Source organism: Oenanthe melanoleuca, chromosome 3, assembly GCF_029582105.1.
Source record: "Oenanthe melanoleuca isolate GR-GAL-2019-014 chromosome 3, OMel1.0, whole genome shotgun sequence".
Lineage (NCBI taxonomy): Eukaryota > Metazoa > Chordata > Aves > Passeriformes > Muscicapidae > Oenanthe > Oenanthe melanoleuca.
Genome location: NC_079336.1, coordinates 100,490,168 through 100,508,642, shown reverse-complemented (window position 1 = coordinate 100,508,642; position 18,475 = coordinate 100,490,168). Strand labels below are relative to the sequence as shown.

Sequence of the window (18,475 nt, the reverse complement as noted above, 5' to 3'; positions counted from 1 at the left end):
ATGTTGGTTACTTCACTAAGGATGTTTTTAGAGGTGTGTGATGGTACCAGTGGGAAGTTCCTCCTGCAAGGCTGAAAACACTTCATAGTTCACTATTTAGGTCCCAGCACTGGTGTTTGTAGGTCCTGGAGCTGCTTCCCACATGCTGCTGAGGTCTGCATTGCCTCTCTTTCTCCACCCCATAGTGTCAGTGTATAGGCTGCATGTGTGCACGTGATCAGGTTGTCTTTGCTCGAGGGCTTTCTTCTAAAACTCCCTCAGAGCTGAATTTCAAGCCCAGCATTGTTTTCCCATGACAGGTTTCTTCTGTTCCTCGCTAATCAAGGCGCGACAGATTTCCACCCCCCTTTGGTTTCAAAAAAGCACAAAAACCAGTCACAGGCTGATACCTTACTTGCCAAGTTGGAGCTCAAAGCAGGTTTTCTTGGTGGCCAAATTGTCACTGCCTGGGAGACGGTGACAGACGCTGAGGTCAGGCCATGGGACCCCAGCACCCCATCGAGGCTCCGACAAACTGTGTGTTTGGTTGCTTGTTGCTAATGAAGTGTTTTTTGGGGTGGGAATTCTTAAGTGTGTGGACTTTGGTTCTGGTTAGAAGAATGAGTAATGTTGAGGTTACAACCAAATTGGTTACCCATGAAATACCCATTTCTTCTCCAGGCAGGAGCTTGTCTCGCTGGTCCCTCCACTTCCCACCCGCTCTTTCCTCAAAAAACTTCTGTTTTGTGGAAACTTGAGCAGTGCTGTTAAAACCCAAAGAAAGTTTGGCTTTGAGAGAAAATGGGGAATTCTTGGAGTTCCTAACTCCAGTCTAAATCTTTGACTGGCAAAGCAATGCCAGCTGCTGTTTTATTATTGTTGGGGCTTGGGTTTCTTTCTGAAGTTTGAAGAGTCATGGCATTAATGTTTTTGGCATGGTTCTTCCTTAAAGAGGGCTTTTAAAAGAAGGTGTAATGAAAAAATGGTGTTACTCATACTTGGTTTGGAAAGTGTTTTCCCAGTTTTATTTATATGATTTCAGGAAGTCTGAATTTGAAGGCAGAATAATTAGTTTCAGGAATATAAATATCAGTATTGATACACCAGTCTCAGTATTGAATATCAATTTCAGGAAAACCTTTTATCAATGAGTTACAGTAAAGAAAATCCGGTAAAGATGGCAGATGCGGCATTGAGAGTCCTGCAAAGCAAAATTTCTTCTATGTTTTTTGACATTTTCATGACTAAGCTGGTCCCAAGACTCCCCACCAGGCCTTTGCATAAACAGCATGGACTTGGTTTGCAGAATTTTATTTCCAAAGGCAGAGCAGCCGTGGTATTTCCTGTTTTACACTAAATACTATATCACTTCCTTCAGATTTTTGGGGTTTTTTTCCTTTTTCAGTGTTTCTTAGTCTGGTTCCTCTCATGTTAAAGAGAAAAGGTTAGAGAGGAAGTACCCTGTTGTACACAAATGCAGCTACTGCTGTTATTTAGTATTACTCCAGTTATTATGAGAGCAGCAGTGACAGTGCTGATGCTCCCAGTGCCAACAGCTACTTAGGACTGGTTAATGACCAGGTTAATCAGGACCAGGTTAATCATGTGCCTTTTGCAATCCAGAGGATCAGGAGGAGGAATTAGTGCAAGAAGGAAAAAAAGCGTTTGGACAGTTACAGTTTCCCTTGTGAGCTGGTGCTACCAGGAAAAGGTGAGTCATGCCAAAGCAGCTCTTCCTTACTAAGGGAGAAGTGGCTGCTGCAGGAGTGGAGCAGGACGTGCTTATCTCCTGGCCCTGTGATGCTTCCTGAGTCCCAACTGTTTCAATTCACCAGTTTGCAGTTAAAAGGAATTACAACAGTATGGATTTCCAAAAGAGAGAGAGAGGAGGGGGGGAAAAAAAAAAAAAAAAAAGGAGATATTTGACAAGCCAGATGGAGAACTGAATCAAGTACAAGTGGTAACAATTAACTCAATTTTTTTCCTTCCCCCCTTTAAATACCACAACAACTCTGAATTTATCAGTCCAAAAATCAAGCAGTCAGTTGACATTAAAGCTGAATAAAGAAGTTCCTGGTTTTGGCTCAGGCTGTTTCTCCCATGATTGTTTGGTGGCGAGCAGAAGAGAGGGGGATGCTTTAACTTCTGTCCTTGCTGTTTGGTAGAGGAAGGTGTTTATGTGCCCTGTAGGTGCAGGTAGCCTGGTAAAGATTCCTTGGATTTGCTTGCACATGTTTTGGGAAGGTGAGGGAGAGCACAGGAGCCAAAGCCACCAAGGCCTGTGGTGCTGGTTTGTGGAGGGATGCTGCTGAGAGCAGGGGCTGGGCAGAGCAGGCAGCAAGGGCCACATCCAGGTCTGCTCAGAGATTTCTCTGGCACTGGGATTTCTCCGAGGGAGCAGATCTGCAGCTGTGAATGGAATCCTTGTGCGCACCATTGGCACGTGCGCAGCCACTGCTTACGCTGCCGGTTTGTTTGGGAAAACACTGGGAAAACTGGGGAGCCTCTAATGCTCTGAGTGTTTGTGTGCAGCTCTGCAGTGCCCTGGGGAAAAGCACACCTTGTGTTCAACATCCTGCTCCCTGAGCAGGGTCTCCTTCCCAAACACTGTCCCGTGCCATGGGCCTGGTTAGGTGCACCCAGAGGATGCTGTGTGTGCTCTGTCCAGTGAGCAGCTTTCCTGGATCCAGCCCTGACTTTTGAGAAACTAAGGAAGCTCTTCCAAAGCACATTGGCACACGCATGCTGATTATTCCATTACTCACTTGGCAATGCCTGAACTTGCATGCCTAGCTCCAGAAAGCTTTTTTTAATTTTTTTTTTTTTTTTCTTCCCTCCCAGCAGTGGCATCTAGCTGACAGCTTCTCCTCCCAGCTGGTCTTCTCCCCAGCATCTTGTCTGGCTTTGCTGCTGGTGGCTGTGGAGATGGCTGTGGCTCTTGCTCAGAGCCAGCTCTATTGTGCCTGGAGGGGTTGGCTTGCTCCGACTCGGACTCTGTGTGTATCTGTGAGCACAGTGCAGGAGTGCCAGCTTTTCCTTAATGTAAAAAAAGCCCCTTAATGCTGAAAGCAGCCATCTCTTCATATTTTACTGAGCAATTGTGCCAACTGCCCTTAAAGGCACTCAAATGCCAATATCCATCCCGCTCATTTGTTAACATTTTGCGGATCAGAAGCTAAATCTGTCACTCGTGTGTCACTGGTTAAATCACTTCTTCTGGGGGCATGGCAGGCAAGAGCTGTTCTGCTGCTTTAGTTTTTTTTTTTAAGCAGGAGCCAATAACTTGAGAAACACTGGACATTTGTGCTGTAGTGAAATGCTGTGCCTCATCACTGGTCTTTTGCCATCCAGGATGTAGAGAAGGAATAAAATTGTAATGGTTGTTGGTGCTTCACTGAGTGAGGCCAGTCAGGTGTCATCTTGGCCCCAGGTTTGTATTTGGGTCGTGGTATCCCTATGTAATTCTCCTACAGGAGTAATTTCCAAAGTAGGAGGAAAATGAGCAGTAAAATTGACCGGGAGGAAAAATGTACACACAAAAATGTGAATGGTAATTGGAAGCTATTTGTAAAGAGTTGATGAGCTGTCCAGGAAGGAGAGGGCAACTTTGGCCCCAGTCCAAATCCCACTTCACTCGCTTCAGTGGTGAGATGAGAACAGCAATTAGATATTAAAAAAATCAATATATGACAATTAAAAAAATGGAAAATGGATAGCAATCAATCGCAGTGAGAAACCATGGCGGGTAGAGAACAGGAGAGCTGGAGATGCTGAGGAAAACTTGTGCCTGGCACCAATGGGGAGAGGAGGAGAGAGAGAGAGAGAGAGCTGCTCAGGATTCTGGAGGAGAAGGAAGGGATAAATGAAAGAAACAGTAAGGTAGAAATTTTTACTAAATATTTCTGCTGTGGACCTGGAGAGCAGCCGTGTTATGTTTCTGTATCATAGGTGGGTGATGATGTTTTTTTCTAGCTCATTGGTAGCCAGGAAGGGTTTTATATGAGCAGAGAGAAAAAATATTTCTCCTTCAATAGAGAGAAATATTTTAAAATAAAAGGCCCTGAAAAGTTGCACCCAAGGAACCCTGAAGAGCTGACATGCTGCTTTTAAAAAGCTTATGAACTGGGAAAATGCTCTCAAGAGCTGGCCAGGGTAACATGGGAGAGTTGGCAACACTTTGCTTATCTCTTCTGGACAAAATAACGGTAGAACCAACATAAGATTCAATTGATATAGAATTAAAGGGTAGAAATATAATTCGTGCCACTCAGCCTAGATTTATGGAATATGGATCTTGTCAAATAAACCTGATTTCATTCTTGTAGATGACAGCTTTGGTTGATAAATGTAGGTGAAATAGACTGCACAGCGCTGTGACATTGCAAATGGGAAGACAGAGCACTGGGTGGTACTGCTAGCACAGGTGATGCAGAGCTGGCCAACAGATTTGGGGATGTGGCTTGAGCTGGGGAGCTCAGCAGGTGCTGGGGGCCTCAGTGGTGCTTAGTGCTTTGTTGGTGATTTAGAAATTAATATACAGTCGTGATTTAGAAATTAATATACAGTTGGCGCTGTGGGTAAAGCAAAGGCGGGTGCAGAGCAAGAGGGGCAGGGTAGTGGGGTGGTCTGGGAAGACTCTCAGGAAGGACATGCTGAGAAGACATCAGGTCCAGCCTCATGTGGGCCTTGGCTGGAAGAGTGGAATTGGGGCTGTGCTTGCAGAGCTGGGTGCAGTTCCCTGGAAGGCATCAGCTCTGTGGGAAGCTGAGAGGAAAATCAGCATGACACCAGGATGAGAAGGGCTAGACTGGTCCTTGAGTAGTGGAGGGGTGGCCTCAGGATGGAAAAATAGCTGGATTTCGAAGCATGCATCGATTTCACAAAGAACACCTTGCTGTGTGTGAGTAGCCCACTGTGTATCAAGAGCTTTTCAGTGTTTCAACCTCAAAATATAAAGAGAACAGGTAGAGGTTAGAGCTAGAGAAGTTCAGGTGGATCCCAATACCTGTCTGTGAGTGTGGCTGGCTGTGGGAACTGACTGTGGTGGTAAGCAGTGGGTGCTCTCCCTGTCTGCTGAGCTGGTTTGAATAGATTTCACTGGGATTTTGTGCTCTGCAGGGCTGGAGGAGGTTGGAAGACACTGAGTTGGTCACAGAGGGTGAGAGCTGGGGGTGCCTTTCAGCCTCCAATTCCTGAACTGAGAAGTAGCCAAGGACATGAGCCCTGGCCCTGCTGCTGGTGGCCAAGGAGGGCTGGTTCAGCAGTGACTCCTGACTCTTGGAAATAGCTGAAAGGCCCAGTGGCATCTCAATGGAAGACATATCCTGTCACATTGTCCTGGTGGATGGTGAGGCACAAAGAGCCCCATGGGATCTTCTCCAGCTCTGTGCTTGGCCAGCACCAGCTTCTGCATCTCCCTGCTGTGAGACCCACCTCTCTTGCCCGTGGTCATGATGGGTCTGACTCTTGAGGGGACCCAAAACTGTCCCAAAAAACCCATAGTGGTGGTGGTGGGATGGGAGCAAGGGAGGGGAGGGCAAGTCCCTTCCAAACCCAGGAATTGCCGTGGCAGTCTAAGGACCCATCCTGCTGCTGTGGATTAGTGCCATAATTTTTGCAATTTGGCAAGGCTGCATCAGACTGGAACGTATCTCTAGGTGGTGATATGGTCAGTCAATAGCCTTCATAATTAATCAAGCACTAATAGACAAATTAGAAATCATGTCTCTTCAGAGCAGGAGGTGGAGACAAATGGCTGGTGGATTTTAACTGTTTCTCTCCTTTGTTTTATTCCTTGGTTTTACACTGCTCCCTTAAATGGCGGGTTGCTTAGGGAAGTTTTGTACATAAACATGATTTTAAATGTAAATTATTATCTTGATTACCAAACACGGACAGTGAATTGAAAACTTGTTTTTCAGGCGAGCACATGAAGAATAATCTTGCATTTTACACTCCACTAAGTCAATGTAGCCCTAATTTTGCCACGCAGGAAATCAATTCCAGTCTTTATAACAGTCGAAGATGTTATGAACAAAGTAATTTTGCAAATTATGGCAAGTAACACATTTATTGATGACTGTAGCTTAGGAATTTAGAATTTGTGAGCACTGTAATATAATAAGGCCGCACTGGCAGGAGCTGAGTGAAATACAGATTATACGGTGAAACTGTAATGCATCATTTGCTATTAGTGGACTGGTAATAATTACCAGTTTCAAAGCAGCTTTTTCCATGTAATCTTTAGTCTCAGTCGTAACAGCCCTTCTCATTGACATTATGATTACACGAGCTGCCCTTATGATCTGGAATATCTAGTTGATGGGAATACTAAAATGTGGTAGCAAATGCTCAATGTTGTATCCTCATTATAAGATAAAATGCTATTTTCTCTGACCTGATCTATAAGGTAGAGAGGCGAAGTAGTTTCGTTGTTAGCTCCTACCATGGTGTTAAAAACTTCCACTTCATTATGATGAAGCAAGATAATATTTTTTTTCCCCCCCCAAGCTCACAAATGAGCATAGGAATGTGAAAGTCCAATTGAATTTCCCTCTAATTTCAGCAGATCTAAGTATTTATCTGTGCTCTCATGCCTGGCACATACTAAACACAACAGTGCATTTTATTCCAACGCAGGCTTCAGAATGAAACATTAAATATTATTCCACGGGCTTTTAAAGTGATTAAAGTGTTAAATGCCTGCTGCAGATGATTGAGGCTCTTTGCTTGCCTGATTCAGCTTCTCAGGCCCAACGTAGAGTAGCGGCAGAGCCGGGAGGCAGGGAGGGAAGCTGGGATGGAGCAGTGCAGCCAGTGCTGGATCTCATAGGGTCCCAGAATGGTTTGGGTTGGAAGGGACCTTAAAGATGCCTGGTTCTGTCCTGTATCCCCAGATCATCAAGGAGAAAAGTGCCTACATGACACTTTTCCTCCTCTCCTGCCCTGTGAGATGGGAAACAAGATGGGTGCAGATAAAGCGATGTTCCCTTTCCTAATTCGCCTTACTTGGTTTTTTTTTTTAATTCTCCTTTTCTTTGTATTAGGCAAATAGGGGAAACCTAATGAGGGCAACTCTCAGTGCAGCCTGTTTGCCCAAGAGAGATTCCTAAGGAGCAGATTCCTTGGGAATAAATGTTGGGTCAGGTCAGGAATATGTGGTGAATGCCAGTACCACCCCAAGAGCTGATGCCCTTGGAGGGCTCCTGGTTTATCTCTCAGCAAACGTCAATGTTATTTTTATTTGTTAAAATATCATTAAACAACAGCTCTGTGAGAACTACTGAACAAGGCTGGAAATTAATTTATATCCTTCTCTTAGCTCCAACTTCGGTTTACCAGCATTTAGCAAAAAGCATCCATATGGGGGTGGAAGTGAATTATTTGCAAAATCCAGTAATCAGTAAAGGCACCCTCACCTTCACCATATCTCACGCCGCTGTTCCCTCGCAGGCAGCCCTCAAAAAGTTACTCATCCCCCTTGTTTTGCTGTATATTAGAAAGGGCTGCTTTCTGCTGTCATTATTAGCCGGCTTTTTGTTTAGTTATTTATTAGTTGGTTGCTCTTTTATAATGTCCATGTTATCTCCAAAAATAAATTATCATGAAATAGAGTTAGCTCACTACTTGCCAAAGTGGCATTTACCATCCTCAGCTTCTTTTCAGCGCGAGAGAAATAATGCGGCTCCGGCAGGGCGCTCGGCCAGGCCTCCTGGCCACCCTCCAGCTCTTTCCCTGGCGGAGCTGCCGCTCTCTCTGTCTTCTTCCCCTGTCCCGTGCTCGAGTTTTATTTTTATTCCCCCTCCCCTTTTTCTTTCACTTTTTATTTTTATTTCTTTCCTTGCCCTGGAGGTGAATCTGTCTGCTAAGGAGCAGAAGTTGGTTCTCGATTTTGTGCACATTGTTAGTCTCAAAATAAGGAGGAGACTAAAAACGCATCGATGCCCAGCTCGCTGTGATGCTTTGAGCTGATCTGTGTGGAGTGCTTTTCAGAAGGGGATTTCTTTATTTTATATTGATTTATCTATTTATATATTTATTTACATGTTTATTTACCGATACTCTAAACGCCTGCAGCCTCTTGCAGCATAAAGTCTGCTGAGGTTGACTTTAACATTTCTTAGCTTGTTTCATTCTGTGGTTACCCAGCATGGTTGAGTTTTGACCCCGGAGCTGGGCATGGTGGGAGGAGGTGGATGTGCTTGGTGTGGGTTTGGATCTCCGTGTTGTGCCCCTCACCTCTCCCCATTCACGTCCCCTGGCTGTCCCTCAGCTGGGATGTTCTTCCCCAGCTCCCAGCTGGGTGTGCCAGAGGAGGAGAGGAGGTTAGGCGGGGAGGCGAGCGCTCGCCCGCCGCTGGACGGCCGGAGATTGACGCTGCTTGTTGTGTTATTTTGCAGGTAAAGATGAGCCCAGCAGCTACACGTGTACGACTTGTAAACAGCCTTTCAACAGCGCCTGGTTCCTCTTGCAGCACGCACAGAACACGCACGGCTTACGGATCTACCTAGAAAGCGAGCACGGCAGCCCCCTGACGCCACGGGTTGGTATCCCAACAGGACTAGGTGCAGAGTGCCCTTCCCAGCCACCTCTCCACGGGATTCACATTGCAGACAATAACCCTTTTAACCTGCTCAGAATACCGGGCTCGGTCTCGAGGGAGGCGTCGGGGCTGGGAGAAGGGCGTTTCCCACCCACGCCGCCCCTCTTTAGCCCTCCCCCGAGGCACCATTTGGATCCGCATCGCATTGAGCGCCTGGGTGCGGAAGAAATGGCTCTGGCCACCCATCACCCTAGTGCCTTTGACAGGGTGCTGCGACTGAACCCCATGGCGATGGAGCCCCCCGCTATGGATTTCTCCCGGAGGCTGCGGGAGCTGGCCGGCAACACCTCCAGCCCACCCTTGTCCCCGAGCCGGCCCAGCCCTATGCAAAGGCTGCTGCAGCCCTTCCAGCCCGGCAGCAAGCCCCCGTTCCTGGCCACGCCGCCCCTTCCTCCTCTGCAGTCTGCTCCTCCTCCCTCCCAGCCCCCCATGAAGTCCAAGTCCTGCGAGTTCTGCGGGAAGACCTTCAAGTTTCAGAGCAACCTGGTGGTCCACCGCCGGAGCCACACGGGGGAGAAGCCCTACAAGTGCAACCTCTGCGACCACGCCTGCACGCAGGCCAGCAAGCTGAAGCGCCACATGAAGACCCACATGCACAAGTCCTCCCCCATGACCGTGAAGTCGGACGACGGGCTCTCCACCGCCAGCTCCCCCGAGCCGGGCACCAGCGACCTGGTGGGCAGCGCCAGCAGCGCCCTCAAGTCCGTGGTGGCAAAGTTCAAGAGCGAGAATGACCCCAACATGATCCCTGAGAACGGGGATGAGGAAGAGGAGGAGGAGGAGGAGGAAGAGGAGGAGGAGGAGGAGGAAGAGGAGGAGGACTTGAACGAGAGCGACAGGCCGGACTATGGCTTCGGGATGAGCCTGGAGGCGGCCCGTCACCACGAGAACAACTCGCGGGCTGGCGAGGAGGGCCGGGCGATGCCGGACGTCATGCAGGGCATGGTCTTGAGCTCCATGCAGCACTTCAGCGAGGCCTTCCACCAGGTCCTGGGGGAGAAACACAAGCGGGGCCACCTCCCCGAGCCCGAGGTGCACAGGGACACTTGCGACGAAGACTCGGTGGCCGGCGAGTCCGACCGCATCGACGAGGGGGCCGTCAACGGCCGGGGCTGCTCCCCGGGGGAGTCTGCCTCGGGAGGCCTGTCCAAAAAGCTGCTGCTGGGTAGCCCCAGCTCCCTGAGCCCCTTCTCCAAACGCATCAAGCTGGAGAAGGAGTTCGACCTGCCGGCCGCCGCCATGCCCAACACCGAGAACGTTTACTCCCAGTGGCTGGCGGGCTACGCTGCCTCCCGGCAGCTGAAGGACCCCTTCCTCAGCTTCGGCGACTCCCGACAATCGCCCTTCGCCTCCTCCTCCGAGCACTCCTCGGAGAACGGCAGCCTGCGCTTCTCCACGCCGCCGGGCGAGCTGGACGGAGGGATCTCAGGCCGCAGCGGCACGGGAAGCGGAGGGAGCACCCCCCATATTAGTGGCCCGGGCCCTGGCAGGCCCAGCTCAAAAGAGGGCAGACGCAGCGACACTTGTGAGTACTGTGGGAAGGTCTTCAAGAACTGTAGTAATCTCACCGTCCACAGACGGAGCCACACGGGCGAGAGGCCGTATAAGTGTGAGCTTTGCAACTACGCCTGCGCCCAGAGTAGCAAGCTCACCCGGCACATGAAAACACACGGGCAGGTGGGAAAGGACGTTTACAAATGCGAGATTTGTAAGATGCCTTTTAGCGTGTACAGTACCCTGGAGAAACACATGAAAAAATGGCACAGTGATCGAGTCTTGAATAACGAGATAAAAACTGAATAGAGGTATATTCGTACCCCCCCCACCCCCACGCCCCATCCACCCCCGTCCCTAACCCATCCCGCATCCCCGTAGAGGTTTTCTAGTCCCTTGTGATGGAAGTCATGGAAGCTAAGGATATTTGGAAAGTGCTTGTCACCAGCACACCCTGTTTATTTTCTTTTTGTTCTCACCGTTTGAATGCATGATCTGTATCGGGGCAATACTATTGCATTTTACGCAAACTTTGAGCCTTTCTCTTGTGCAATAATTTACATGTTGTGTATGTTGGGGTTTTTTTTTTTTTTTTTGGGTTGTTTTTTTAATTTTAGTTGGTTTTATTTTTTTATTTCTTTAATTTTTTTTTTTTTTAATTTTTGGATTAGACAGCATGTATGGTATGTTATGGCTGTTTTTAAATTGTCCCTGATTAGTTGCTGAGCAAACACGTCGCTGTTTCCAATTCCGTTCGGGAAAAAAAAAAAAAAAAAAAAAAAGGAAAAGAAAAAAAAAAAAGAGGAAAAAAGAGGAGAGGAGGAGGAGAAGTTTAAAAAAAAAAAAAAAAAAGAAAAAAGAAATGAAACAAAACCAAACCCGAGAGCAAACAAAACCGACCATGCTGCATACATCCTGTAATACATATCATGTACAGTTTTGTTTTGTGACGTGCAAAGGAAAACTCGCTGTGGGTGACCCTCTGCGGACAGGAGCGATAGCACCGAAGAAGCGTTTGTGTTAGCCTAGGTCGCTGTCTTAACCCAATAAACCCGCCACTGGAGACACAGTTCCCCTTGGGAACAGTAAAAAAGGCCTTTAATTGGGAATAACCCACCGCCACCAGTCAGGAAGAGGTAGATTTCTCCTAGCGTTTGATTTCAAACACACCCGCCCACACACACGCGCGCACACACACGCACCAACGATAATAATAATAATGATAATAATAATAATGATGATAAATAATCCGAGTGCCTTGGATCTTGGCTCCTTTCTGCTCGTCCTCCACGCGCAGCTCGTCGCCGCCTCGGCCGCGCTGGAGCCGCCCCGTGCCCCTCACAACGCCGGCCACCTAGGAACGAAGAGGGAAGAGGAAACTGAGGAAACAGAAACCCGCTCAGTCCTAGCTAATCATCATTCTCCTCTGCCTTTTATTATTATTATTAATTATTATTACTATTATTTCTTTTAAAACTCATCATACCAGTCTAAAAAAACCTGCTTGGCTCGTGGAGAGAGCTTAAAACAAAATGTAGAACCTTCCCCCCCGCCCTGCCCACCCTGTCCCAAACTTTTATTCCCCCTCCCCATCAATGATTAAATAGAACGTGAAATGTGCAGAGGCCCTTCAACACCATTAAACACACAATAAAGGAAATCCGTTTTATGAAGATATTTACTTTTAATAATATCTTTTATTGATTCTGGCACCAAAACAAATAAATCCGGAGCCACTTGGTTGTCAAGCTGACAATCAAATGATAAACTTTAAGACCTCGTGTATACCGTATAAAAAATAAAATAAAGACTGGCAATAATATTTTACTGAGTGTAACAGATAGAGGAGCAAAAAAATAAATAAATTGTGATTTATTAGCACAATGTGGTACTGTTTGCCATTTAAAACTAGAACAGGTGTATAAGCTAATATCGACACAGTGGTGATTAACTATGAACTTGCCTTTAATGTGATGCTTGGGAAGAAGTAACAGAAAATTTAAAAAAAAAAGCAAAAAAAGAGGAAAAAAAGCAAAAGAGTAGCAGTATCTGTCTGTGCTCCCTAAAAGTTGTCCTTTTTTTTTTTTTTCCCCATCCTCTGTGTGCTATTTGTGTTGACGTGGAAGAGGATTCCTTGTTTTATTCCTAAGCTAGCGCCTGCCCCAGTTGGTGTTCAAATAGCACTTGACTCTGCCTGTGATGTCTGTATCTTTTCTTTAATCAAAGGTACAGAGGTTGAGTATAAAATAAGACTGCTCAGATAGGACAATTAAGTGCACTGTACAATTTTCCCAGTTTACAGGTCTATACTTTAAGGGAAAAGTTGCAAGAATGCTGAAAAGAAAAAAAAAATAATAAAAAAAAAAATTCAACACACATTGATGAGCATAAAAAAAAAACAAACAAAAACAAACCCACAAAAGCCCCACAAACTTTGCCAGCCATTTACTTGACTAATGAGCTTATCTTCTCGGACGCGACATTACAGCGCTGTGAATGGAAACAGACTCTACACTCACATAAAATGAATGATTGCTTTCACTCCTACAGTGCAAGGATTTTTTTTTTTTTTTTGTACAAAAAAAAAGGAGTTAAAAAAAAAAAAAAACCACCACAAAACCTTTTTTTAAATATAAATGTTAAGAAAATTTTTTTAAGGAAGAAAAAGGAAAAAAAAAAAAAACCACAACACTTCATTATGTTTAGGGGGAAACTGTATTTTAGGGTTCATTGTCTTGGTGGTGTACAAGACTTGTTACTCATTTTAAAATGGTAGTGGAAATTCTATGCCTTGGATATACACAGCTCTTCAGGTTGTATAAAAACATGCATTGGGGAAAGGTTTTAAGATTATATAGTACTTAAATATAGGAAAATGCACACTCATGTTGATTCCTATGCTAAAACACATTTATGGTCTCTTTTTTCTGTATTTCTAGAATGGTATTTGAATTAAATGTTCATCTAGTGTAGGCACTATAGTATTTATATTGAAGCTTGTATTTTTAACTGTTGCTTGTTCTCTCAAAAGGTATCGATGTACCTTTTTTGGTAGTGGAAAAAAAAAAAAAAACCACAGGCTGCCACAGTATATTTTTTTAATTTGGCAGGATAATATAGTGCAAATTATTTGTATGTTTCAAAAAAAAAGAAAAAAGACAAAAAGACAAAAAAGGTGTGACATTGTGCAGATCCAAGGCCATATAATGGCCCTTTGGGGGAAGCCTGTTCTGATGTCACGCTGCTGGCCGTCACAGAGGGGTGTACATATCTTTTTTCGTTCTTTTTTCCTGCTGCCATACTGTATGCAGTACTGCAAGCTAATAACGTTGGTTTGTTATGTAGTGTGCTTTATGTCCCTTTCCTTCTATCACCCGACATTCCAGCATCTTAACTTCATATGCAGTAAAAGAAAGAAAGAAAAGAATGAAAAGAAAAGAAAGAAAGAGGAAAAAAAAAAAAAAGCTAAAAAAAAGGAAAAAAAAAAAAAAAAAAAGAAAAGAAAAAACCGTTTTGCAGTTTTTTTCATTGCCAAAAACTAAATGGTGCTTTATATTTAGATTGGAAAGAATTTCATATGCAAAGCATATTAAAGAGAAAGCCCGCTTGAGTCAATACTTTTTTGTAAATGGCAATGCAGAATATTTTGTTATTGGCCTTTTCTATTCCTGTAATGAAAGCTGTTTGTCGTAACTTGAAATTTTATCTTTTACTATGGGAGTCACTATTTATTATTGCTTATGTGCTCTGTTCAAAACAGAGGCACTTAATTTGATCTTTTATTTTTCTTTGGGTTTTTTTTTGGGGGGGGGGAATTTTTTTAAAACTTTTTTTAATTTTTTTTTTTTTTTTTTTTTTTTTTTTTTTTTTTTTTTATTATTTGGATGACCAAAGGTCATTACAACCTGGCTTTTTATTGTATTTGTTTCTGGTCTTTGTTAAGTTCTATTGGAAAAACCACTGTCTGTGTTTTTTTGGCAGTTGTCTGCATTATCCTGTTCATACACCCATTTTGTCCCTTTATTGAAAAAATAAAAAAAAAACCTTAAAGTACACAGTGTCAGCTTCTGGTGTCCTCATTTGACACACGCTGTAGGTGCTTCCAGCAGCAGGCTGTAGGGGAAGGTCCCGCAGGGGCGTTTTGGGGTTCCCCTCCAATCCCCTGTGCCCAGGAGGAGGATTTTTGGGCTGAGGAAGTTGGCTTTCCGGCCAGTGGAAGGTGTTTGCAGTCTGGACCTGTAGCTTTGGGGTTTTTGCCCCCCTCTAGGTCAGGAGTGAGCTGTGAGCCCCTCACCGCGATAGCCTGCGGCACCCCCGCCTTCCCTCGGTCTGCAGCAGGGATTTGGGATTTCCCTCCCGTTTGGCAGATCTGTGGCAGAAGAGGTGAGCAAAACCAGCAGCTCTGCAGCCCCCCGGGGCTCCCCCATCCATCCCCAGCTGATTTTGGGGATGGGGGTGAAATCCACGGGCGGCAGCAGCTGATTTCTCTCGGGGGCCGAGGTGTCCCCGCCGCGGTCTGGGATCGCACTGACCCCAGCCCAAAGCTCCCAGCCCCGCTCCCTGCTCTTCTCCCCGGGCTTTGGTTTTTTTTATTTTTTTATTTTTTGGTGGGAATTGCAGGTTTCTGTGCATTGTCTCTAAAATCCGGAGTTCAGGTCCCCCCTGCCCCCCCCCTTAGGGGTCTGTATATGTTGTCAGTTTGACAAATACTGCATGTTGCAGCATCTCTTTACTTTATTAAAGCACATACCGCTGTGATATTGTCTCTTGCTGTTCCTAGTGTAATGGATTTAATACTTTATTTTTTTCTTTTCCTTTTTTTGATTTCTGTAAGACCTTCCAGTTGTTCTGTCGTCTTCTTGTGATGGCATCATTTGTTGCCTGTATTTTGCCCGGCGCCTTCTGAAGGGGAGGTTTGGAATTTTAAAAAAAGACAGGAATACCTATCTAAAGAAAAAAAATACATACTCCTTTTCTAAGAGAGATTTGAAAAGAATGCAGTGAAGCTCCGTTTTAATCCTGGAAGAGGAGGGATGAAGATTTTGTTGTTTGGGCTAGTGGGATGAGAGCGTGGGAGGGCTGGAAGGGGAAGGGGCTGCACTCCCCTTCAGCAGGGTGGTACCCGCTGGCTGGGGCTGGAGTTGTGCCAGAGGGATCCTTAGCACAGTGTAGGGTGGGCAGAGTCCTGCCCCTGCGTGGGGAGCTGGAGGTGACAGGCATGGGCACATGTTCCCTGGAGGGCCAGTGTCCACAGGGATGTGCTTTGCAGCTGCCTTGGTGACACGTCTTGTGATCCTGTACAGAGTCCGGTCTCCCCCTCCCTGTCCCTGTTTTTATGGCTGGTTGTGAGATCAGGGTGGAGATGTTTTCTAGAGGACTGGGGTTAGCTGTGCCATCCTTCAGAGCAGGCACTGTACCCTGGGTCTGTCCTACGGTGGTTGCCATCCCACTACCTTTCCCTATTTTGTGTTTTACTTACAAAATAACTATATATAAAAGCACACAGAGAGGCATCTGCATGTATCCATATACAGGCATCACTAGGCAGACCTGTGCTGCTACAAGATTAACCAGTGGAAAGCAAACCATTGACTTCTTTACTGAGTGGCACAGCGATGCATGTGATTCACAGGTTTCCCAAAGCTGAGTTCTCCAGGTTTCCCAGAGATGGAGGAGCCCAGCGTGGCACACAGGGCAGGTGGTTTGGAGGAAGGGGCTGCAGGACAAGCAGCTCCTGCTGTAGCAGTTGTCTGCACACCTTCTGGCGAGGGCATAGCTTGTGAGTGGCAGTGCTGTCACCCCGACACCAAAGCAGATGTTCCTGAGTGTGGTGTTGTTCTGCCAGGGGCAGTGAGTTAATGGTGTGCTGACCCCCCTGAAGTGTGTGGGGTTGGGGCATGGCTGTCCCAGGCCCCACCCTGTGCTTTGGCATTCCGTGCGTGACCTGCGCTCCCCAGAAACTTCCCTGTTTCTGTGCAAAGAGATGTCTCTAGGAATAAGTGATGTTTGGGTAACAGCACCTCTATTGTTAAAATCTCAAGCCCTGTCAACTTTTGAGGGGGAATATGGCATACTTTTGAGAGTATGTGGCATAGACCCTTCAGTGCCTAATCTCCCTCAAATTGAATGATTAATGTAATGAAGGCGCTCTAACAGTATCCAGAATTTAGACTACAGGTGTTTCATATTTATTATGCTTCCAAGGGCTGAGATAGTACAGGAATAAGCCATGTCTTTGCTTGACATTCAGGGGGCTGTGGCATATCTGATGAGACACAGTTCTGGGGTTTATCTAAGTGCAGTTTGTACCCAACAGAAAAGATCCCAGCTGCTCTTTTAGATCCCTCCTTCTCTTTTTTCCTTCCAATCAAGGTTGAAACCCACTTTTGGCAGATGCATGGATAAATTGTAGTATTGACTAGGAGAGAGTGATACTGCCCAGAGGGCTCTTTGCCAGAGCTGCTGAAGAGATGCTGCTCCTCGAGCCCAGGTGTTGGCTGCTGGTTCCCAACGAGCCACAGGGATGCAGGAGGGACAGGAGGCGTGAGGGAACCCCAAGGTTTTGTGCCCCTCAGCAGGACTTAAGCTTTGCAGTGGTGGTGTGCTATTGGTTGGGATGGCTGTGCTGCTCTTGGCTGCTTTGGAAGTCTGAGCCAGCTTTAACCTTAGCCTGGAAACTTGGGCTCAGACAGCAGCAGCAACAAGCCCTCCCTGGAGGGAAATCGGGCACGGTGCTCTTGACTTCAGAGGAGACACCCACTGAAGATCTGGCCTAGGAAGGAGCTGGTTACTAAGTCCTGATGGCAGCTCACATGTAGTATCCCTTTTGCCACACTTTTAAGTATTTATGAAGTAAATTCCATAGAAACCAGCTCCCCATTGGGCTGCCAAGGTGGATTTTGAGGAGTGTGTTGTTGCCAGCGGTGTAGCCCTTAGTCTGTCTGTGGGTAGCACGGGGCTGGGTGATGGAGCAGGGGCTGGGAGCTGGGAATTGATTTTTTCCAGTGCCCCATCCCATGCTGTTGCAGTCATGGCTTTGCTGGGTGTGGGCTGGGGCTGTGCAGCTTGAGCTTTGCTGCTGCAGCGTGCGCTTCCATACCCACCGTGCCGGGAGTTGGGAAAAGCCCTCGGTGAGCCACCTGCTGTGTTAACGGTTTAGGAGAGCCTTCAGCACCTGGGGGAAGGGTTTGGGAAGGAGTAGGACATTTGCAAGACAGGCTGGCTTGGTCCCTGCCCAGTAAAGTCCAGAGGTTTCTCCTTCCTAAACGATGCCTGCGTGGTGCCGAGGATGGCGGCTGCAGGAGCGCGGCCTGAGAGAGGAAGGGCTCCGTCCTGCCGTGCCCCTTGGTGGCAGCTGGGTGTCCCAGCTGTTAGAGACAGACAGGAAAGCAGGGCAAGGGCAAGACTCGCACCGTGGGCCGTGTCACACCTGTTCTCTCCTCTGTCCCCATGCTCTCTGTAGGTTCGGCGTATCCCCCCAGCTGGCGCGGCGCCCAGGGAGCCCCGGATGTCTGGCAGTTTTCGGATGGAAGTTCCAGAGCACTTAAATTCTGAAAGGAGGTGAAGCTGGTGGCGTCTCGGCGTCCGGAGGTGGCCTCTGTCCTGCTGGGAGAGCCTGAGGAGTCCCGGGGCTCCTCCTGCCTGCAAGACTATCGTATTTATATTTTGTAATAGAGTACGACATTCTCTGGGGCTGGTTTTTCGGGGTTTTTTTGTTCATTGGTTTCTTTTTTTTTTTGGTTTTTTTTTTTTCATTTTCTAAAAACAAACGAACGAAAAAAACAAACAACCCACCCCCCAAGGTCAAGGGCTTAATGATGGCTTCGACTGGCTCCTTTCCCCATGGAAAAGACTGCCTTGTTCTCGTGGACAACCCGGCCTGTTGGTTATCCCCGCAACGTGCCGTTCCTCGGGAGGCACATCTGATGTGATGAATTAAAAATAAAGCAAAACACAGTGTAGGTCTGTGGGTGGGTGGGAAATTGCCATAATAAATGTTGGAGCTTTAGGTTTTGTTTGCTCTGTCTTTAATTTTTAATGCTAACAAGGGCCAGACGGCTGGTGTGACTTTGTGTTCCCGTGCCGGCTGCAGGAAAGCGAGTGCTGGGTTTTCACCGGGGATGTGTTGGCACCAGGGGCAGACCTTTCCTAGAGCTAGGCCAGGAGCTGGGCTTAGTGCTGAGCCCCCTCTGGCCTGTGGTGATGCTGAAGGGGGTTCTCCCAGCTCTCCTGCATGGTCCCTGATGAATGCCAGCTGTCGTGTTGCATTTCTGCTGTTCAGCTTTTGGGGCTGCTGGGATCCCTGACATCCACTCGTGTCTGTGCAAGGAGAAGTGAGGCCAGTGCAGGCTTTGGAAGGGGTGATGGTCGTGTTGTGGAGATGCTGTCAGAGCAGGGGAT

General features: G+C 46.9%; 1 protein-coding gene across 4 annotated transcripts in view; it reads left to right on the top strand.

Moving 5' to 3' along the window:
* Positions 1 to 18,083, top strand: part of BCL11A (BCL11 transcription factor A) — a 70,467-nt gene extending 52,384 nt beyond the window's left edge. The window contains exons 3-4 of one of the 4 annotated variants that reach the window (XM_056487181.1): positions 8,379 to 8,521; positions 17,538 to 18,083. In XM_056487181.1, coding sequence (XP_056343156.1) covers positions 8,379 to 8,521; positions 17,538 to 17,639 — 245 coding nt within the window. In that variant the 3' untranslated portion in view covers positions 17,640 to 18,083. Of the gene's footprint in view, positions 1 to 8,378; positions 14,129 to 17,537 lie in introns of those variants that run through there. The other 3 variants (XM_056487180.1, XM_056487182.1, XM_056487179.1) reach the window with 3 other exon arrangements.
* Positions 18,084 to 18,475: the final 392 nt, after the last annotated feature.